Source organism: Eutrigla gurnardus (assembly GCF_963514095.1).
Source record: "Eutrigla gurnardus genome assembly, chromosome: 20".
Taxonomy (NCBI): Eukaryota; Metazoa; Chordata; class Actinopteri; order Perciformes; family Triglidae; genus Eutrigla; species Eutrigla gurnardus.
Window position 1 is genome coordinate 20334270 of NC_139931.1, and position 22780 is coordinate 20357049.

The 22780-nt window shown below is 44.1% G+C and overlaps 1 protein-coding gene across 1 annotated transcript; it reads right to left on the reverse strand.

Annotated features, from left to right (window-relative positions):
* Position 1: 1 nt before the first annotated feature.
* On the reverse strand, positions 2 to 10012 carry LOC311030726 (uncharacterized protein). The gene is made up of 6 exons (XM_084036676.1): positions 9887 to 10012; positions 9654 to 9698; positions 9489 to 9527; positions 8936 to 9009; positions 8287 to 8343; positions 2 to 131 (listed from the first exon to the last, which is right to left on the reverse strand). The coding sequence occupies exons 1-6, from the start codon at positions 9983 to 9985 to the stop codon at positions 113 to 115; spliced, it is 333 nt and encodes a 110-aa protein (XP_083892802.1). The 5' UTR covers positions 9986 to 10012; the 3' UTR covers positions 2 to 112.
* Between the last annotated feature and the right edge of the window lie 12768 nt (positions 10013 to 22780).

A 22780-nucleotide genomic window follows, 5' to 3' on the forward strand; every position in this document is an offset into this window, starting at 1 on the left:
TCGATTCTTTGGGGAGGCTTGTTTTTGCCTGGACCACTGTTTCATCCCCCTTTGATACAGGTCCTCCCTTGTAACATTGATGTTGAATGTGTTGGACTGGTCAACTTTCTTTTCAAGTGACATCAGGATGTCTGATACACTACACAACCATATCAAGACAATATTATTGACAATTCAGGAGAAGGGGTTGTAGCCGATTCCGTGGTCTGTCCAGGGACCATGGTCTCTGGCACGGACCAGTGGTCACAACCACTAGGGGCGCTAAAGACACTGGTCCCGACCAGCTCCTCAGTGGTCGCGACCAGTAGCTCTGTGGCACGGACCAGCTGGTCTCTGGCACGGACCAGTGGTCACAACCACTAGGGGCGCTAAAGACACTGGTCCCGACCAGCTCCTCAGTGATCTGCCCTGTGGTACCTGTGGTCTGTGAAGCAGCTTTAGTATTTTCTCCCTTTTACACTCGTTTTGGCAGCACTGTTAGCTGGATAAATGTCAGAGATCATAATCTTTTGTCTATAAAATAGAATTATTATGATTAATATTGTTATTATTATTGATAATGAAGATCGGTGTGGTCGGGACCAGCTGGTCTCTGGCACGGCCAGTGGTCACAACCACTAGGGGCGCTAAAGACACTGGTCTGTCTTGTGGTCCTTGTCATCTGCCTGTTGTCTTACCGAGTGGTCTTTGGAGTAGTTGTACATTTAATACACCTTCTCCCTTTTCTCATTGTGTTGGCAACACTGTGCTGAATCAATGTAAAAATAATTATTTTGTCTGACAAATATTTTTACTATCAATAGAAATCATAACGGAATAGAAATAACTTTGTCCCCGAGGGGAAATTTGCCTTCGGCACAGTGCTATATTTGTTGCTTCACAGAAACAACACAAAAAACAATTATAAAAACATCTCAAAATATGGAACACAATACATTTGAACAGTTTAGTTGTTCAACAGCTTGGTTGAAGTCAGGAAAAATGATAACTTCAGTCAGTATGATTTCTATTGATAGTAAAAAATTTTGTCAGACAAAATAATTCCCTTATTATAGGGAGAAGGTTGTTGGGGTTGTAGCAGGAGCAGATTTGGTTATCAACAGTTAACTATCAATATCAATATGATTATCGGTATTAATAATTATATTTAATATATTATCATGATATAATCATGAATAAACGGGGCACCACCCTGGGATCAGGGAAAAGATAACCTAAAACTGTATTCAGTCTCAATATAAAGGTTTTATACTCACATGCCAATCATCGTGATCATTGGCATAGGAGTACAAAACCAATCGAACAATAAAAAGGCGTGAAATTCAAGCACTAGCCTTCACAACCTGCTGTTATCCAGTGACATACACACAACAAGCACAAGAGACCGCTAGTTATAATATAATAAGATTTATTAAAATCAGTAATAATGATCACAATCAATAACACTGCAATTAACAAAGCCTTATTACCTAACTACCTAACACACAAAACTAAGCTAAACAGAAGGAGAGACACACGTGGAGTGTGTGTGTGCGTATGTGTGTGTGTGCGTGCGTGTGCGTGTGTGTGTGTGTGTGTGCGTGCGTGCGTGCGTGTCGAGAGAGAGAGGGAGAGATAGCTGATGTGCGGCCACCAGATGGAGCTATTCCTCGCAGCGTTCAGGGGCGGAGCCACTGAGGTTCGATGGGGTAGCGAGAGAGAGAGAGAGGTGGAGCTATTCCTCGCAGCGGTCAGGGGCGGAGCCACTGAGGTCTGACGGAGTAGCGAGAGAGAGAGATAGCCGTATGTAGCCACCAGATGTAGCTATGTCCCTAGCGCCCGCCGGGAACAGCTGGCTTAGGACACGTGTGTGCGGTGTGTGTGTGTTAGCGGGGCACAAACAAAGAGAGAGAGGATGCGCGAGCGATATTCGGAGGGACAGCAAGCGTGCCGTTATCACACGGGCTCGCGTGAATGAACTGGCGTTTATTCCGCGAGACCGGTCTTTTAACTGATAGTAGAGGCTTTCTGAGCTCGCGAATATGGCGGAGGTTAGTCGAAAACACTGTTACAGAAATCAACCCAGCGGCGATATCAGCATTCAAATACAGCAGCACATGAACCAACGGACTCGGCGGTCCGCGATCAGAACTTAAAACACATTAACAAGAATTACAAGCATATCCTACACTATCACTTGTGTCTCTGCCCAGACTGATAGCCTCTTACTGGTATCGTTGCGTAAGACGATGACGGCGTTCCGTAACGGCGGTGGTTCGTGAGTCCCCGGCGTCAGCGGGGGACGTGATGAGTCGGCTTCGTCCAGACGAGAGCGGAGCGGGTTTCCTCTCGTTGATCAAACTCAAATAAAGAAAACAGTCCGTGTTTCTTTCTTCCACGGACGGCGATATAATCGCGGCTTGGCGATTTAGTCAGCTTACTTCAGACAGCGTCTGGTAGCTGGACGGCAGGAACCGGCTTGGTTCCTCTTGTTGCAGCGGTGCGCTGCGGGAGGGGGTCGCCTCCCGTTGCAACGTGGTGTTGCGCCGGTTGTAGGAAGAGGCCAGAGTAGGAGTCGGAGTAATTGTGAATAAGAGAGCGTTCTCCGGGCGGCTTCGGTTTATAAAGCTCAGGCCGCTCCAGGGGACCCCCCGGGGTTCCCTGAAGATGTCAGCCAATAGGATGGTTGGGTGGCGTCGCATCTCTCACCTGGGTGAGATGTGAAACTAAAATGGCGGTGTAGTTTTTAATCCCCTTTGTCCCTTTGTCCTGGCCGCATGTGTGGGCTTCTGTAGGCCGCATTGTGTAGTCCTAACGGTTAGGTCCCAACAGTCCCCCTTTTGGTCTGAAGGTTGAGGTGTGGGACGCAACCTTCGGAGCAACATAAGGGCCGAACCGTCCATGTATTCCTTGAAACACGTGGGAGTCCAAACAGTCTGTATATTCCATGGAAAAGAGGTTAAACAGTTCATTCAGGTTAAAGTCCATGACTTTGATGGAGGCATTGTCTGGGCAGAGATTGAGGCAAGGTCTGGGCAGAGATTTCTACGGTCTGGGCAGAGATTTCTAACCATCTAACCTATATCAAACATCTGCTAAGACACAATTTTCACAAACATCAACATTATCATTACACTCAGGTAGTTTCAAACAGGACACACCCCAACTATGAAACGGAACGAAGGAGGAAAAGGAAAGCGAGGAAAAGGAGAAGGGGTTAGTGGTCGTTTGGTTTACTCCTGAAGAAGATTTAAGTTAGCCATATTTACTATGTTGTGGCTCAGGGCTGTAACGCTCCATGTAGCCAGAAACAGAGGAAATGTCAGAGGCGCTGTCATTATCTGAGTTGTCATGTTTGTACACTGCTGGTTCACGTGACTGAGACAGAATTTCGGAGTAGGGCTTCCTACTACTTCTGTGTGAATGCCCATCTCGACGCAGTTGGTGGGCATGTCGGTGATGCTCAGTATCCCCACGCCGTCTCTTACCAGGCTTCTGGGGGGAGTTTAGTGATGGTTGGGTCGCGTCACGCCATAGCGCTATCGTTTTTATCAGCTTCTCGATCGGGTCGCACGGATCCCTATCTTCGTCAGTTTGGGAGTTTGTCTGATTCCAGGGGCGTGCTGGCCGCTCACCCCCTTTCGCGCGATTACGAGGGCTCTGCTTTAAGGCGGCGGATGTTTGGGAGTTACTCTCGTTCCTTGGTTTTGTCTGATTCCTGGGGCGTGCTGGCCGCTCACCCCCTTTCGCGCTGTTACGAGGGCTATGCTTTAAGGCGGCAGACGTTTCGGACGCAGATGTGTCGAAGTTAGCGGGCTGGCTTTTAAGTTTGCGCGCTAAGTGGGTTTCCCAAGCCATCTGTGCGTAATTACGAATCTCTTGCATGGAGAGTCGATGTGTCCTGAAGTGTATGGTGGCATCGTAGCGCACACTTTCGTGTAGGTTATGCAGGAAGAGGGCCTTGAAGGCAGGCTCTTCCTCCACTCCTGGGGAGTTACGGCCCTGAGCATAGGCGGCTCTGAAGCGCCAATAGTACTCCGTGGGTGATTCCTGCTCCTCATGTACAACGGCGAGGGCACTGATCGTAGCGGCGGCGGGATCCCAGTCCCGGCTATACTCCTTCCGGAGTGCTGCACAAAGTCTGGGGTATCGGTCCTGGGTTCTGGGTGCAAGTGTTCCTATGAAACTGCGGACATGTCTGGTTGTGGTCTTCCCGACTAGTCTGAGCTTCTCCCGTGAGGAGGCATGGGGGAGGTCAATCAGGAGTCTGTCTAACTCTCTCAAATATTCGTCAATATTATGGTTCGAGTTGTCGGGATCAAAATGTTGAATATCTTTAGCCATGCTCTCTAGCTCTTGAAAGCGGAAGCGCTGTGGCATCCTTTCTGGTGAAGGCGAGACTAAGCTAGGTTGAGGAGGCGCGTCGCAAATTACAGGTTTGTTCCAAAGATAGGAAGATTTTGGAGGAGAACTTGTGTAAGTTCCACTGCTGGTTTCTTCACTGTCTGTGTCGGAGCAATGGGAAGCTGCGTAGCCGTTACCGCTGTCTCTCAGTGGAGTTTGTCTTAAGGACTTTGTGTCCGCTGGTAACTGTTCCCATCTTCTGCATGGCGGGGGAGTCGTATTTTCACTACGAAAAGAGGGGAAGTCGGAGAAGCCTGAATCACACTGACTGGCCGAGTCGGCTGAGGGAGGACATTCTGGTTTAGACTTTGACCACCTGTTCTTGTAGGACAAAAACTGGGACTCTGTGGTGTGCAGGACATCTAAATAACGCATGGCTCTCATGTCTGCTGCTTGAGCGTCGTGGAGGTGACAAGCACTTTGCTCCTCTAGTGCTACCACTTTTTTCTCTAGGGCAGATTTACTCTGAACCAAGAGGCAGGTTTGTTTGTAGAAAGTCAGTAGCAAGCATTTTAACAATGGACCCTTGGATGATGTTACTTCATCAGATCTGCTGTTCAGTAACACGTTGATCTCCTCTTGGCACTCACTGAGATTTAGTTTCTGCAAAAACTCAGAGTAGCCTGTCTGAAGGCTCTGTGCCACAGATGAGATGAACTGTTCACAAAAGTTCTCCATTGTGTCTGGAGAGAAAGGAGGGGGTTATGCAAATCACCTGATAAGGTGACTGGCGGTTCTCTTTTAGAGAGGTCAGCTTCACGCTCTAATGATTCTATACAGCAACTCAGACTTACTGTAGGCTGCTTACTTAATTCTTTGCCAAAGGCACGCTAACTGAAATGCGCGGCAGGAACAGTTAGGGAATTATTTTGAAATTTTAACTCGAGCTAGAACCCGTGGTGGAAATAGCAAGGTACAATTTCAACGTTCACAGAGTCGGTGCACTCTGTGGCTCTATTCTCTGCTCTACTTCTAGTAAAGGGAGAATACGGTGGCTTTACTTGTTCGGTGCTAATCGCAAGAAAAAAGAATGTATTTGTTGTTATACTGATGTGGGTGCACAGGTGAGCTGCGTCGACCTGTGACTTACAATGGAGATGTTAGTACTCTTCTACAGCCTGTGGACTGTCAATGAGGTGTCTCTAGCACCTCTGGTGAGTAATAACAGTGTTATAACGCGTCTTAGTATCCCTAACCCTGTGTTTGTTAGTATTGTTGTCAAACAATAAATGGCTAATCACAACATGCACATGCAACCCTCAACTGTATTTGCTTGGCAAATAGTAACAGGGAGCAAACAAAGCGATCCTTGAACATCGATTTCTAAACAATGATATCAATAACAACAATTCCTATTATTGTTATTATTACTATAATTCTCAGGTTATTGTGCATAAATCTCTGGATAAAGCTGGTTTAAGAAGCCCTCACACGGGGCGACATTTATGTTGGGGTTGTAGCAGGAGCAGATTTGGTTATCAACAGTTAACTATCAATATCAATATGATTATCGGTATTAATAATTATATTTAATATATTATCATGATATAATCATGAATAAACGGGGCACCACCCTGGGATCAGGGAAAAGATAACCTAAAACTGTATTCAGTCTCAATATAAAGGTTTTATACTCACATGCCAATCATCGTGATCATTGGCATAGGAGTACAAAACCAATCGAACAATAAAAAGGCGTGAAATTCAAGCACTAGCCTTCACAACCTGCTGTTATCCAGTGACATACACACAACAAGCACAAGAGACCGCTAGTTATAATATAATAAGATTTATTAAAATCAGTAATAATGATCACAATCAATAACACTGCAATTAACAAAGCCTTATTACCTAACTACCTAACACACAAAACTAAGCTAAACAGAAGGAGAGACACACGTGGAGTGTGTGTGTGCGTATGTGTGTGTGTGCGTGCGTGTGCGTGTGTGTGTGTGTGTGTGCGTGCGTGCGTGCGTGTCGAGAGAGAGAGGGAGAGATAGCTGATGTGCGGCCACCAGATGGAGCTATTCCTCGCAGCGTTCAGGGGCGGAGCCACTGAGGTTCGATGGGGTAGCGAGAGAGAGAGAGAGGTGGAGCTATTCCTCGCAGCGGTCAGGGGCGGAGCCACTGAGGTCTGACGGAGTAGCGAGAGAGAGAGATAGCCGTATGTAGCCACCAGATGTAGCTATGTCCCTAGCGCCCGCCGGGAACAGCTGGCTTAGGACACGTGTGTGCGGTGTGTGTGTGTTAGCGGGGCACAAACAAAGAGAGAGAGGATGCGCGAGCGATATTCGGAGGGACAGCAAGCGTGCCGTTATCACACGGGCTCGCGTGAATGAACTGGCGTTTATTCCGCGAGACCGGTCTTTTAACTGATAGTAGAGGCTTTCTGAGCTCGCGAATATGGCGGAGGTTAGTCGAAAACACTGTTACAGAAATCAACCCAGCGGCGATATCAGCATTCAAATACAGCAGCACATGAACCAACGGACTCGGCGGTCCGCGATCAGAACTTAAAACACATTAACAAGAATTACAAGCATATCCTACACTATCACTTGTGTCTCTGCCCAGACTGATAGCCTCTTACTGGTATCGTTGCGTAAGACGATGACGGCGTTCCGTAACGGCGGTGGTTCGTGAGTCCCCGGCGTCAGCGGGGGACGTGATGAGTCGGCTTCGTCCAGACGAGAGCGGAGCGGGTTTCCTCTCGTTGATCAAACTCAAATAAAGAAAACAGTCCGTGTTTCTTTCTTCCACGGACGGCGATATAATCGCGGCTTGGCGATTTAGTCAGCTTACTTCAGACAGCGTCTGGTAGCTGGACGGCAGGAACCGGCTTGGTTCCTCTTGTTGCAGCGGTGCGCTGCGGGAGGGGGTCGCCTCCCGTTGCAACGTGGTGTTGCGCCGGTTGTAGGAAGAGGCCAGAGTAGGAGTCGGAGTAATTGTGAATAAGAGAGCGTTCTCCGGGCGGCTTCGGTTTATAAAGCTCAGGCCGCTCCAGGGGACCCCCCGGGGTTCCCTGAAGATGTCAGCCAATAGGATGGTTGGGTGGCGTCGCATCTCTCACCTGGGTGAGATGTGAAACTAAAATGGCGGTGTAGTTTTTAATCCCCTTTGTCCCTTTGTCCTGGCCGCATGTGTGGGCTTCTGTAGGCCGCATTGTGTAGTCCTAACGGTTAGGTCCCAACAAGGTGTATTAAATGTACAACTACTCCAAAGACCACTCGGTAAGACAACAGGCAGATGACAAGGACCACAAGACAGACCAGTGTCTTTAGCGCCCCTAGTGGTTGTGACCACTGGCCGTGCCAGAGACCAGCTGGTCCCGACCACACCGATCTTCATAATCAATAATAATAACAATATTAATCATAATAATTCTATTTTATAGACAAAAGATTATGATCTCTGACATTTATCCAGCTAGCAGTGCTGCCAAAACGAGTGTAAAGGTGAGAAAATACTAAAGCTGCTTCACAGACCACAGGGACCACAGGGCAGATCACTGAGGAGCTGGTCGGGACCAGTATCTTTAGCGCCCCTAGTGGTTGTGACCACTGGCCGTGCCAGAGACCAGCTGGTCCGTGCCACAGAGCTACTGGTCCCGACCACTGAGGAGCTGGTCGGGACCAGTGTCTTTAGCGCCCCTAGTGGTTGTGACCACTGGCCGTGCCAGAGACCCGCTGGTCCGTGCCACAGAGCTACTGGTCGCGACCACTGAGGAGCTGGTCGGGACCAGTGTCTTTAGCGCCCCTAGTGGTTGTGACCACTGGCCGTGCCAGAGACCATGGTCCCTGGACAGACCACGGAATCGGCTACAACCCCTGCTGCAATTCAGGTCCACAAGCACAAGCCAAGACAAGCATCAGGTCACATAACAAACTCAATACTACTGCATACCTGTTGTAGTGGTCATGGGTGTCCTCACAGATATTTGCATGCCATTCATTTGTGTCCCTGTAAATATATAATAGCATTTTCAATTTATTTAAAAGCATAACCTGAATCTATCAGTTGTCAAAATTTAAAACAGTCTTAGGTAAATTTAAGTAGTTTAAAATAGATAGGCCTATATGGTGATTATGGGGTGCAATAATGAGGCTCTTATTGGAGAAGTAGGAGGAGGAGAAGAGGAATAAGGAGCAGAAGGGAAAGGGAATGAGGAGATGAGAATAGGAGGAGGAGTGAAAGTAATGAGGAGAGGGGGAAAGAAATGAGTAGAAGAAGAAGATCGAGGAGAAAAGTGAAATGAAGAGAAAGAGGAGAGTACGAGAAGAGAACTGAGAAGAGGTGAGGAGATTTGGAGAAGAGGGGAAGAGAGAGAGAGGAAGAGAAAATAATTGAGAAGAGGTAAGGAGAGAGGAAGAGAAGAGATACAATAGCCAAAAACATTATATATTAAAAACATTTGCCAAGAACATTCTGTTAATACCAAGCCTGGAAACAAGTCATCTAATTGCACACTTTTATATGAATTTTATGACCATGCGAACCCTGTAACAAAAAACTAAAATTATTGTTTCAAAAATTAGTTTGAAATTGTTTTTACCTCTCCCCACAGACACTGGCATGTATAAGAATGTCATCCTTTGCAAATAGCTCACAACACACTGGACAAGCAACCTATGAAGATAAGAAATAACTTACAGTACCTATTTAAAAAACAAAAAAGGACATGAAGGAAATATTGCAATGCTGTTTCAGAGGTATGATACAACATTGTGGTCTTTGATGAGTCTTGATCTTGTCACTGCTGGTTAATTATTTCTTAAATACCAAGGTTTTACATGCGCTTGATTACCTGACTTGTTGTGTACGCCAAGAAAATTTAAGAACTTTTGAACCCTAACTCTAGCCTATGGATGAGAAGGTAGGCATTTTGAGGAGGGTTTAGACACAGCTGAAGAGTAAGTAACATTTATTTATTATAAGTAAGTTAAGTAAAAAGTAAAGTAAAAATAGAAATATGTACATAGGGAGTGTTTTACTTTCTGTAAAATTAGTAGTATTTCATGTTTGGTGCTTGGTGGTTGCACATATTGTAATTGTACAATCCAGGCAGACCAAAGTGGACCTTTGTTTTTGCACTGCAGTCTGCTCACCTCGCTCTCCAAATATGCTGGCTGCACATCACTGGACACCTGTAGGACATCATTGGGTCATTAATATCATACATTTCTGGTAATTAAATCATAAATCTCTGTCTCAATAATATGAAATACTATATATGACCTCCATCCTGAGTAAGTTTTGTCTTGATAGCTTACCGCAACCTCAGCATCCAAGTTGATGATGTCATCATCACATTTGGTCTATAAAAGTAAACATAAGGCAGAGGAATTACAAAGTGCATTAATAGCATGTTTGGTAAGCTTACATGGTCCCACCATCCACTTGTTGGTGTGGAATTTAAGAGATTACATGCTGACAACACCAACAAGTACAATGAAAAGAGAGAAAGAACATAAATATGTTATAGTTTCTTGTGAGGAAGCTATACCTCATCATTGCCTTTAGGCTGGGTGCATGTCTCAATGTGGAGGCTGAGGAGCTGCAGGGGCACACACTCCTGGCATGATACACAGCGGGCTTTTGGCATGGCCTGAAACTCTGGAGCCGTGAAGGGTAGGGGAGTAATATCCAGCTCCTCAGACGGTTTGGGAGTCCTGTCTGAGGAGCTTTGCAAAAGAAAAAGCTGGACTGGTGTCATTTTTGTCCCTTGCCTTTTCTTTGATAATTTTGATACAGGCCTAACATTTTGCCTGTCTTTGTACAGTCCAGGGAAACACCTGAAAGAGAGGGTGTAGAAATTAAAATGAATCCAAGACCTCAACTGAAGAGGGCTCTTGATGACATATGTGTTGTTTTTCCCACTGCTTTTACAGACAATATTCAAAAGACAATTCCAGAGACTCATTTAATTTATTTTACACTAAATTTAAAAGCACTTTGGCTAAAAATGGAGATCCAAATGCATCCTTTGAACAACAACCAAACCTGGCCATGTTTCTCTGAACGCCAGTCGTTTCTGGTGGTTCCTGGGGTGAGTCCTGCATGCTGCCGCTAGCCGACCTCTGCTGTGCAGCACTCTGACCCTGAACTTCATTAACAATACATTCAAATTAATCCATAAATGTTTTGTAATTACTATTACTGTTACAGGCTAAATTAATTTGTGGTTGTATGATGAAAGCAAAACTTCCATAATAAATGCAATAAAATAGATATGTATACAAGGAAAAACACAATGTAATGAAACTACACCCATGTTGTATAGTGCTGGCAAGCTAATAAAGATTGCAATTAACTCTGAAGACACACTCCAGTACATCTTGCAAATGAAATAAGAGTATTCAAAATGCAAGTATTCAAAATATGTCTATCATTTGGCTGATGACAGGGCATGAAAACAACGAGATAGCCTATTAAGTCCGCCTGAATAAATATCTGGTCACATTTATAAAGTATTTAACATGTTTACATATTACCAAAAGAAATTGCTGGTTTAACTACTCAGGATAATATACAGTGATACAGTAATGACAATGAACAAGGTCAGGAACGTTCATTCATGCATTGCTGTTTCACAATTTATAGTTAAGGCCTATAGGTCACCATTGTTTGTCATTTTTAAAAAGTGGGTCCCCGAAAACGTTTGGTAAACACTGAACTAACTCATGATACATACTGTTTGACGCTGTGGTATTCGCAGTTGTTCTCAGCATGGACAACAAATTCAGAGCCACATTGCGCAATTCGTCCTAGTGAAAATAGGGAGAAATTAACGTAACGTTACTTGAAACAAACAGCGCCAAAAATTAATAACTTTGTGCAAAACATTTTAACGTTAGACAATAGCTCACCTCTTTAGGGTCCGTCATTTTCTCTAGTAGCTTCCAACTTGCCGCTAACACACAACTTCCTGTCTGTTGCGGAAGCTGTCATCAGCAAAAAAACAGAAAAGGCACCCACGTGGGGTGTGTTTCTGTTTGCCGTTGTGACCAATCATAAGAGGGCCAGGCTGGCCCCTTGGTTCCGCCCCCAAACTGTCAAAAGTCTGTGACTCGAGCGAGCAGAGTGCAGGAGGGAGAGAGCTGCAACAATCCAGCGCGCGCAAAGCAACTCCTTGTGCGCGTGCTGTAGAGTTTAATATACACATCACGATGCTTTTTTAGCTCTTGCTGTGTATTTTTACTCGCTCGCATCTCCCTGTACGCTCTCGGTTGTTGAATTTGTGCGGGCAAGGACTAAAAAAGTGCGCGCGGCAGTTAACGCTGCGCGTGTGATATAAGATCATTTGCGCGTATGTATGTTTTATCGCTCGCTCGACTTATGACATAAATATGACGCCATACACATCTCCGACCTCCTCCAGCCCTACTCCACTAGCCGGTCCCTAAGGTCCTCCGACCAGGGGCTCCTCGCTCTTCCCCGAACCAACCTCAAAACGAAAGGGGACCGAGCCTTTCGTTCGGTGGCCCCCAGACTCTGGAACGCTCTTCCCCCAGACTTAAGAGCCTCTGCGTGGATTGAAGCTTTCAAGGCGCAGTAAAAACCTACCTGTTTCGACAGGGGCTCATTTCACAAAGCAGGTTCAACAAACTCTGAACCTAACCCTGAACTCTGAGTTGATCAACTCTGAGATGGGCAACTCTGAGTTTTCAGTTTCAGAACAGCGGTTTTGAATTAGTGCAGTCAACTCTGAGTATGTAAACTCTGAGTTACGCACGTGCCTGCCGACTCTATAAAGCCATCATCAATGGAGCTCCGATACTACAATTCACCATGGCAACGGGGAGAGCGTCATTAGATATTACTGAGTGTTTATGTAGGAAACGAGCTCATCCTGAGAAAGCGGAGCAACGTAACTGCAGCAAAGTAGCGATAGTTGGCGTGGCAGACATTTACTGCCCGATCTAATGTGTATAACTGAATGAAACAGTCTATTGATCTAAAGGTAATAACTCTTTATTTTCAGACTTGCACACTGACACTGTGGTGTAATGGTTAGCAATGCCGCCCACGGCGCAGGCGACAGGGGTTCAACTCCTCTAGTTCACAAAGTAGCGCACTGAATAAATTATCATTTTCATTGGGTGTAATCCCCCCAGGCACAGAAAGAAAGTAGCGTCAGTTGAAAGTTAAGCATAAGAATATTGCGCAAATACGTTAACTAAGGCATATGATTTTAATCATATTTCACATATTAAACAGTAAATATAAGCAGATATTTCAACACAGAAATGTACTAAAACATTTCATAAATCTCCCGTTCGCAAAAATACTACCTCCGCAAAGAATCTGGTTGCGGATTATGTCCGCGATATGAAATGTTGAAAATGTCGGAGAATATTGTTTAGATAATATCTAATGTGATTGGAAGGAAAGGTAATCAAAATTGTCTCCCAACCCAAAGCTGCTAGAATCACTTTTATTTCCGTATCGATTATGTTGACGATGAAAGGACGGCACATTTTTTTCAGAGTTGGTTCAGATTCAGGAAAAAGGCGGAGACATGTAGGGAGAAACTCAGGGTTTGTTGAAGCAAACCTGCTAGCGAGCAGGTTAGGTTCACGGAATATGTTACCCGGGTAACTGACTCAGATTTATGCTGAACTGGCTTTGTGAAACCGAAAAACCAGAGTTTCCCCTCATCTCAGGGTTAACTAATTCAAGGTTTTCACTAAACCTGCTTTGTGAAAAGGACCCCAGGCCTTTGAACTGCATGGCAGTTAATTACTGTCGTTGTTTTATTCTTTGCTGCTCTTCATCTTTGTATATACTGTGTTGTCTTATCAGTGAGAACTGGAATAAGTCAAGTAAAACTATGTCATTCATGTTATAAAAAAACTGTGTGGGAAGAGTAAGTTTTATTATGTATTTTCACATAATATTCAAAGGTTTCATTGTCATTGCACATGAACTTAGAAATACCAAGTAAGTTTTAATAGTCATGCGTGTTTCGAATCTGCGCTTCGTTGTCCGCCAAAACCGAAGCAAAGAGAAGACGACGACAACGGCGGTCAGGTTTACGGAGAAAGAAGCATCTAAATCATATTGAAGGTAAGTCATTCAGCGTTTTTCCTGCATATAACAGAGTTAAAATATATAATATGATCCCACTTGCCATTATCACACATCACGTATCACCGTAGCTTAATTTTACTGTCACTAGCTTCTTTTTTTGAAACATGAGCTGCGCAGCACTCATTAAATAATGGCGGTCATATAATTCGTGAAGAGGGGCGACATGAAATGTACCCACAGTGTCAGTTAATTGTATTGTGATAATAATTGAACAGACTCTAGCTTTAATAGCAGTCTGTTGTTCAGGCTGCCATTAGCAGGTGCTGCGTCAGAGTCCAAGCTCAAGTTTGATGGGCTAGCTAGCATTGCCTAGGCTAGCTACAATTTAGTGACCATATTTCCTGAACTGAAAACCGGGACACTTTGCGCGTGAGTGGGTCAGTCGATGGGGGATGGGGTCTCGTCCGTTCGTCAACATGGCGGGTGCAGCTCTCGTTGCAGACTTTCTTTTCGCCATTGTCGTCCTCGAAGCTCTTATTAATGCTTGGGCTGGTGGAAACCGGGACACTTTAGCGTTTTTTTAGCTTTTGTCGGGACTCGGGACACGCAACTCAAAATCGGGACTGTCTTGGTAAAACCGGGACGTCTAGTCACCCTACACTAAACGCACCTGTGTGGATTTGGCTTGTGCTCTCCCGGGGTAACCTTACAGCAGTCAGACTTCGCTGTCCCCTTGGTAAGTGCACGTTATGAGCCACCATCGTTTTTTATTAATTATCGTAATTTTATACTGAACGAGTGGTTTATTTTGTTTATGAAACGTATTGCTGGAATTAGCACGTTCTTTTAATTTAAAGTCGACTGTGGTTTTCTTTATAAGAGAGAGGTGCGTCCGTTATTCGAGGGGGGGGGGCGTTGCGTGTCCGAAAGGAAAGGAGAGGCGGAGACGTTTTTGGAACAGAACCACAGCATCAGGATTTTCTAAATTTAAGATTTAAAATATGTGGAAATGGTTCTGATTCTGTATGAAAGATGTGAATTTTTTTTTTTAGATCAGAGCGATACTATATTATAGTCTTTCTCATTGTGTTTTCTCTACAGCCTTAAACTGAACAATTGCACAATAAACGGTCAAACTCTTGACGTGATAAATCATAATTTAAATTCACAAACAACATATTTATAATTCGGGGCATATAACGACTGGGACCAGCAAATAATTATATTATCTGCATTGAGACCCATACATTTTTTATGATGTCAGAGGTCCCATGGGAGTCTAGCGGAAGGGGCGGTACTCCGCCACTGTATTCGACCGCAGCCTCGTTTTTCTCGTAGCCATCTACCACTTGGCGGTCTTTTCTTACCGATGATGAGAGGCCTTCAAGCAGCCAGCGTAGAAGCTTCTTCTATGGTAAGTATATCATGTAAGATTCTATTCATAAACCGTCCTACGCATATTAAAACAAAGTATTGTCAGTGATAAAGAAGCTAAGACACTCGGGGACTGTGGTAATTTGCTATTTGAACTAGCTTAGCTCAACAGATAACACCGGTAATGCTAGCTAATAAGGTAACACAGCCGGGAAAAAAACCCTCCTGTTATGAGTCTGTTTAATTCGGTGTGTATCTGATACACCAACAAGCACTTATTTTAGTGAGACATCTTAATTGTTTTTAAATGTTTCGCCTTCATGGTCTTCTCATGAGGCTGGAAAAGACCAATTATGACATCTTTATCTTGTGTTTTTGCGGACACATATAATTTCAATACTTATTGTAGTTCTCGATGTGGGCCTGAACATATTGTTGGTGCTGATATTTGTTTGAATAATGGGGTGAACTGTGACGGTAAATACCGAAGTGTTCTACATTTTGAGCAGGCTTTGAACCTCCATTTTTTCCGTTGTTTTGTGATTTGTTCTGACATGTGTCACTCAATATTTTTTTACATGGTTGTCTTGGGGAATTGACCTACCGGATTGAGGGAGGCGGGGCTAGGGAGGAGAACGGTCGAGCCGAGAGAGCAGAAAAGTTGAAAGAATTAGGTTAAAGTTATAAATGTTTTATCGTTTCGAAGTTATGAGACCAGAAGCTAAGGTTATTTCGTTTGTATCGTATTAAGGGCTGAAATGAGCCGCATCTTTGTAAGTGTGCCGTTGGAGCATAAGGACTGCGAGGCGAGTGTTGCTAGGACAGTTAGCCTGTGCTAACCGGGAGGAGAGGATGAACGCGGACGCTGCCACCTGTTGCTAAAACGAGGAGCCTGTCTGTCTATGTCCGGGGAAATGGCACAGGACCAGTCGGGACGAGGTGTTCTTGTTGCATGCTCGGACAGCGCTTGTTTCTAGGTGAGAGTGTAAGGAGACTGCCTACAGCGTCATTGGCATTTTTCTTGTCATTGAGCTCCAACATGCGCGCCATCACTGCAACCATAGACTGACATCATACGTCCTGGGTATTATTATTGGTATTTCTTATTGTTGAGAACACGAAGGAATGGGGTAAGCCACATGCTTTTGATCTTCTTGAAAACGAAACTCTGGGCTGACATAAAGTGGACCTCTGCATATTCTTCTATACGTGACAAGCTGCTCCTCTTTGTCTCTTAGCTTTTATCTTTTATATTTCTTTAACTGTGAAATTGATAGCAGGTTAATCAGTTAATTATAAATATCTCTAATGCAAACTCTGCTATGTTTGTGTCAGGAAAACACAAAGTTGAATGTTAAAACATCAGCAACAGCATCATGTTGTACTTTTAATTTGATACTGTCCTATGAAATACGGTAATGGTATTATTAAGTACTCATATCATTACGTGGTATCAGCAAGTACTGACATTCAAGTACTAGTTAAAAAAAGTAAAAAAAAAGTACAGGTGCATCACTACCAAATATCCATTCAGAAATCAATAATCATTTGCGGGAGCCTCCACAAGTTTTGACTTATTTTTAAGCTTAAAGCAACACGTTTTCCTCTTCGGTCCCCTTTGGAAGCGGAATTGTCCATTACTGTCGTCGTAAATAATTTAGCCTACCGCAGCCTACCGTCGCACGCACGTTATTTGTTTGTATGCAGAACCGGCTCTGGAAACGATGAACGATTTGAACGATGTCCAGTGACACGGTAGAGTAACTAACGCCTTAGTTAAGATTAGCTAACATGAACCATAGCGATAGTTGCATATATATTAGCACAATAGCCAACGCCTTAGCTAACATGAGCCAATAAAATACTCGACAATGTATTGTACACGGATGCACACTGTTGGAAAAAAGGTCCAGCAGCAACAAAGCCAAGTCACCATCCGTCTTGCATTTTGTAGCCTCCTTCAGCTCTCGCCAACAAGTGTGAGCCAGTCCAATATTCACTCTCATTCGAGCTTGTTCTTTGTCATGCTCCCGTTTCTTTTCTTCGCCTCATCAGACATTATACTCCTCCTTTTCTTTGCGTGGCTTTGATCTCCACGCAGAGCCTCCACCTACTGGCTTTTGTAACGCTTGCCGTAAAGCAGGTCAAATTTTTAGTCTCATTAGAACTACAAAACCACTACCCGACGAGGCAAAGTTACATAGTGCGGTTACAGCTGATAGAAGGCCGCAGAGCAAATGTGGAAGTGCCGTTCACCCGGTTTTGAGGTAATGAACCACTGAAACTATTTTGGAAACATTATTTTAAGGCACTAAAAACTCTTTAGTGTTGCTTTAATAAGCCACCCTATCCTTGTGTTAAATTTGTTTCAAGTCATTTATATATATAACTAACAAAAATGTTAATGTAGATAAACATCGACTGCCTGCACGCACCTCTGACTGAAGCTCTTTCTGCACTCTGCAGTAAGTAGGATTGTTGCGCAGCTTCTTTCCTTTGCTCCTTTCAAGAACACTCTTAACAAGGATGTGTCAAAATGAACACAACCTGTGTTAAATTGCTACTCATTAATGAGTTGAATTTAATGACTTGTGTTAATTTTGACACATTTAGTGTGTAAACAATATAACACACTGTCTGTGTAAGATATATTAACACATAGATGTGTAATAATGTGTAAATAATTAACACAATTATGTGTTTACATGAAATAATGTGCAAATATTAACACAGATGTGTTGTGAAAATTACAGTAATCAGAAATGTGATCTATAATACAATGAATAAATATGCCACCATATATATTTTAAGAAATGTATTTTCTTTTCTTAACATCTTGACATTTTGTCAACATTTAATTTTAAATTCATAGCACCCAAAACATTAGGACCACTAAAGTTATACATCTCATTTGCCCTTGACATTTAGTCAATATCTCATTTTGAATTCAAATACACCAAACATTAGGACTACAGAAGTTTATACCTTGGGTTCATATACATCTCATTTCCCCTAAAAGAATTATAAAAATCTAGTGGTCTAAAATCAGACAAATCCCAAGGCATTTGTACCACTTTAAACTCATCAACTTTTTTTTAACAGAATAAGCATGACAGTGGTCATGAAAAAACAGCACATGAACAAACTGTACAAAAGCTAGTGCGGTGCCGTTTTCTACCTGTGGGAGGATATGAACTATTTCTCCAAAGACTGGTTCATCAGTGTCTGTTGTTATTACAACAACTGTCCCTGTTCTGTATGTCTGTCCATACAAAGTCACTGTGTTAGAAACACACATAATTTCTGAAATGTCCTCTTCAAGTGTTGCCCTGAGGTGATCAATCAACCTTTGTCTAGAGTTCTGAGAATAACTGGAAAACCAGTTGTTGTTACCCAGTGGTTGCCTAAATCTCCAACAATGCATTTGCTGAACCTGGTTTTTGTAGGCCAATGTCTTCGATATGTTCTTAAAATTGCAAACAACGTGTGCTTGTCTTTTGAGAGGGTTGTTCTTAGCTTCAAACCTCATACACCATAGTTTGGATACTGGTCCAAATAAAACCATCATGCTAGGATAATGAGTCATAAAATGGTGTTTAGGAATGAGGTTGCTCCCTGGATAGAGTTCTTTGAACATTTTATGATGGTCTATAATAGGGGTGTCGCGATACTAAAAATGTTGTAGTCGGTACCAATACCAGTAAAATTACACTATTCTCGATGCCAATTTCGATACCACGGTAAAAACAACTTTTTTCTAAGATTACATGTACTTGAAACATGAACTTCTTCATTAAAAATATCAAAATGTCATAACAAGACATACAAAACTTAGTGCAAGAGCATAGAACAACACAATAAAGTGCAAGTAATGGTCATAGTGCAACAACAAGTGTTCCCAGACACATTCCAGACTTCCAGGCATCAAGGTACTGTGCAAAAACAAAACAGTGAATGTAGCAGTGCAGCCATTCAGCTAACAAGAGGCACAATTCTTCACAGCATTTTTCACCTTTTCTTAGCTAGTTCAAGGTTTTACAGAGGAAAACTAAGATATTGTGGAAGTGCGGTAAACAACGACACCAGGAGACGAAGGCAGGTTGAGTTGGTTTACTTTGCACCAAAAAGACGGATACAAACAATACACATCCAGCCAGGGGCCATGTGTGCCGGCAACAGCCCTCCTACTTCCACCCACCCACCCGCTCTCTTAAAGGCGCAGGTGACCGGGTGAATGTCTCCCTCTAATGCCCCTTAACTCCCTTGTAGGTCACTACACAGGCCCCCCCAGAATTCACCATAACCAAAAGTGCATAACTGAAAAGTCATTCAATAAACAAGTGACATAGACAATTAACGTGGCGGTGGCCGTATCAAGCGGCCAAAATGGCTGCGTTTAGCAGGAGGGGGGTCAAGGGCCCTGGGCGGCTTGACAGCCCGGGCCGGGGCTGGGGCAAGGCCGGAGGCTGCAGCAGGGGGGCGTCCCCGCCTCGGGGGCAGGGCCAGCTGAACCGGCTCGTCAATGTCCAGATGAGCAGGCTTGAGACGGTCCACTGTGACCCGCTCTGGTTTACCCCCCAGGTCCACCACAAAGTTCTTAGCTCCCGCCTCCAGGACGCGGAAGGGTCCATCGTATGGGGGCTGTAATGGAGTCCGATGGCTGTCGTGGCGGATGAAGACATAAAATTGACATTTCATAACAGAAAGTGCACGTTTTGTGCAAAATTGTCACAGAGACAACATTTCAAAACAAGAAATTACTGCACTTTTATGGATGATGTAACTCACATGGCATTTTTCAAAACAACACTGAATTAAAGTGAGCAGTAGCAGCAGTGAGTGAGCGGCCGCTGCCCCCCTGCGCAGGCCAGACCGCAACGGTCGACAAGCGCTTCTGCTCAGCTATTTTTGATTTTGATTTTGTTTGTTTGTTTGTTTTCATCTCTCTACTCTGTTTAGATACACAAATATGATCGCATTTGTCAGTCGCGGTATTTTATTTTGAAAATTGACCGGATTGTCTCGTGTTTCTTTGTGTGACTTCCTTCCAGAATTGACACAATCGCTCGCGCAAAAATAGACGCTGAAATGATCGCTGCATGGCGCAAGACGTCCGCGTAGGATCGCAGCGCTTCACGTCTGATCTGAGCGTAGCTCAGGAGGTAGAGCGGGTTGGCTGGCAACCACAAGCTTGTCGGTTCTATCCCCGGCTCCTCCGAGCTGAGTGCCTGGTGTCCCTTAGCAAGACACCTCACCCTAATTGCTCCTGACGAGCTGGCTGTCGCCCTGCGTGGTTGACTCCGCCGTCGGTGTGTGCATGTGTGCGTGGATGGGTGAATGTCAGTCATTACTGTAAAGCGCTTTGGATAAAAGCGCTATATAAATGAGGACCATTTTACCTACACTATAGGTTAACAAGGACGCCTAAAAGGTAGCGGGCTCCGCTCCGCGGCTATTCGTGGCGATTCCGCGGCCGGTGTGCAGCCGGCGTTAGCACCTGCTGCCGCTACCTCTCTGCTGGGCGAGGGCGTGTGACGTTGTAGGCACAACAGACTGACGTTTGTAACTAGGTGCTTGTTTTGTCTCTCTGTGAGAGGGAGCGAAAGAGTGTGAGAAGCCTGGAGTTAAATGTCCGCGACTAAAGCAAATGCGTGACAACGTATACTTGAGTTTCACGATATAGTAATTTTTTACATCGCACAGACTACAAGCCGCAATATATCAAGTATATTCGATATATCAAGTATATTCGATATATCGCCCAGCCCTAAGCTGATCTGTTGCATGAGCTCCTCGAACAGGGCGAGGAGGGTGGTCATATTCTCGATTAATTTCCACTGGTTACTAGTGAATGAACACGGCAATTCATAATCAGTTGCATAGGCAGAAAGAGACAGTTTCTGCTCCAAGAGACTCTGGAGCATTTACAAACTACTGTTCCATCTCGTCGGAACATCCTGCTGAATTATTTTGGTTGCCGAGTTGCTTCTGAATATCATGAAGACGGGAGTAAGCTAACGCGGAATGTTTAAAATGTCCGACGATCTCTGAACTGATGATATCTGAAATACTTCGCTGTGACAGTACTCCCTCAGAGACAACAAGCTGTAGCGTATGTGCCGTACACAGTAAGCTGGGCAAAGCTGCATCTCTCATGGCCTTTTCCATGTTCCGTGCGTTGTCCCTTAAAACAGCACGGACTTTCTCTCTTGGGATGCTCCAGGACTCAAACATACGAGTGAAGGCTCCTGCTAAAGCGTCGACTGTGTGACCCCATGAATTCTTGGCAGTGCAGTATGAGGTTGTGTCGCTGAAAATTCGGGTTGATGAAATGCACTGTTGAACTTAACATCGACATGGGACATGCACTCGAAGTCCAAATATCAGTTGTAAAACTGATTGATGTGACATTGTCTTTCAAAAGTCTGGCGATGTGTGTGTATATGGTCTCGTAAAGTTGAGGGAGACATGCATCCATTAGGTATTTCCGTCCAGGGGGGGGCAAAATTTGGCTCCAGGGACAATAGTAGAACCCCGTGTCTTCCACCACAGAAAGAGGCTGCTAGTCAAGTCTAGGGCTCGATTATTTTTGTAATCGATTAATCTAGCAAATATTTTTCCGATGCATCGATTAATCTAACGATTAATTTTTCAAGTTGATTCGATTAGCGATTATTTCCCCATAATTTGACCTATATAGCAATTTACATATGCCAATTTATGTATCTCAATGAAAAAACACAAATTACTTCATTCCAATACATTTTTATTGCTCTTACCAAATTCCAAAATAATAAAAAATTCAATTAAAAAAATAAATAAAATACTGTTTCAATAAATAAAACTGTTGTGCAAACACAATCTGAATCAAAATGTTAACAATAAATAAATAAAATATAAACAGCAGCAGCATTGGTTTCCTTCTTGAACCAACAAAACACTTTGCTTTCTGCAAAAAAAGTGCTCTTAACATACACTTTGCCACTTTTCCCTTAAGAATACTGTGTGTGTGTGTGTGTGTGTGTTTAATTCAAGACATGATGTAGTCATGCATTGGAGTGGAGGAATGTTAGCATTTCAACATGCTTAGCAGTCAGGCTCGCCCTTTTTTTTGGTGACAATGTTTCCAGCAACTGAAAAAAGCCTTTCAGAAGGCGTTGATGTGGCAGGTACAGCCAAATACGATTTGGCTAAAGCAGCCAGTGTGGGGAATCTTGTTGCGTTTTCCTTCCACCATTTAAGGGGGTCATTATCCCTTGCAATAGGTGTTTCCCCAAAATACAACAGTACTTCTTTCCTCACGGTCTCATTATCCCCATCCTCATCCTGGTCCATGACTTCGTTGCTGTCTTCCTCCTCAGAATCTGTGCCCAACAAAGTGTCCAACATAGACCTCTTCTTTGGTGGGGGACTTGCTGAGGTTTCCTGCCCCACAGCTGCCTGCTGTAGCTGTGCTCTCTGCTCCCTTTTGAGATCAAGTGCAACACTCTGTACTCTTACTTGCAGTTTCAGAGCATCCTCTGGAGAAAGGAATTTCAGTTTTCGGAAACGTGGATCAAGGGCAGCAGCAATGAGTGACACATTTTTCCCATCCTCTTGAAATGTAGAAACCTCTGGCTGCCACCTTGACAAGATTTCCCCTTCTGCATGGCTCTGGAACAGGTTCACGGCAGCAGAATCAAAGGATCTGTTTTGGGTGGATTTCAGGAGACCTTTCAGCAGCGGGGGGGAGAACAGAAGCTGTGACATAAGATTGTCTACTAAGAAAAACAGTAGCTTGCTCAAAAGGCTTGAGCACCTCCTTCAGTTCATCCAGAAGAATCCACTGATCATTTTTCAGATCAAGGTAATGTTTCCCTCGATGTGTGACTTCTGGATCTGACAGCGTTGCAACGACTGGCCATTGCTGTTCTAACAGACGTTCAACCATATAGTATGAACTATTCCATCTGACAGCTATCTTGGATTAGTTTGTGCTCAGCTGTGCCCATTT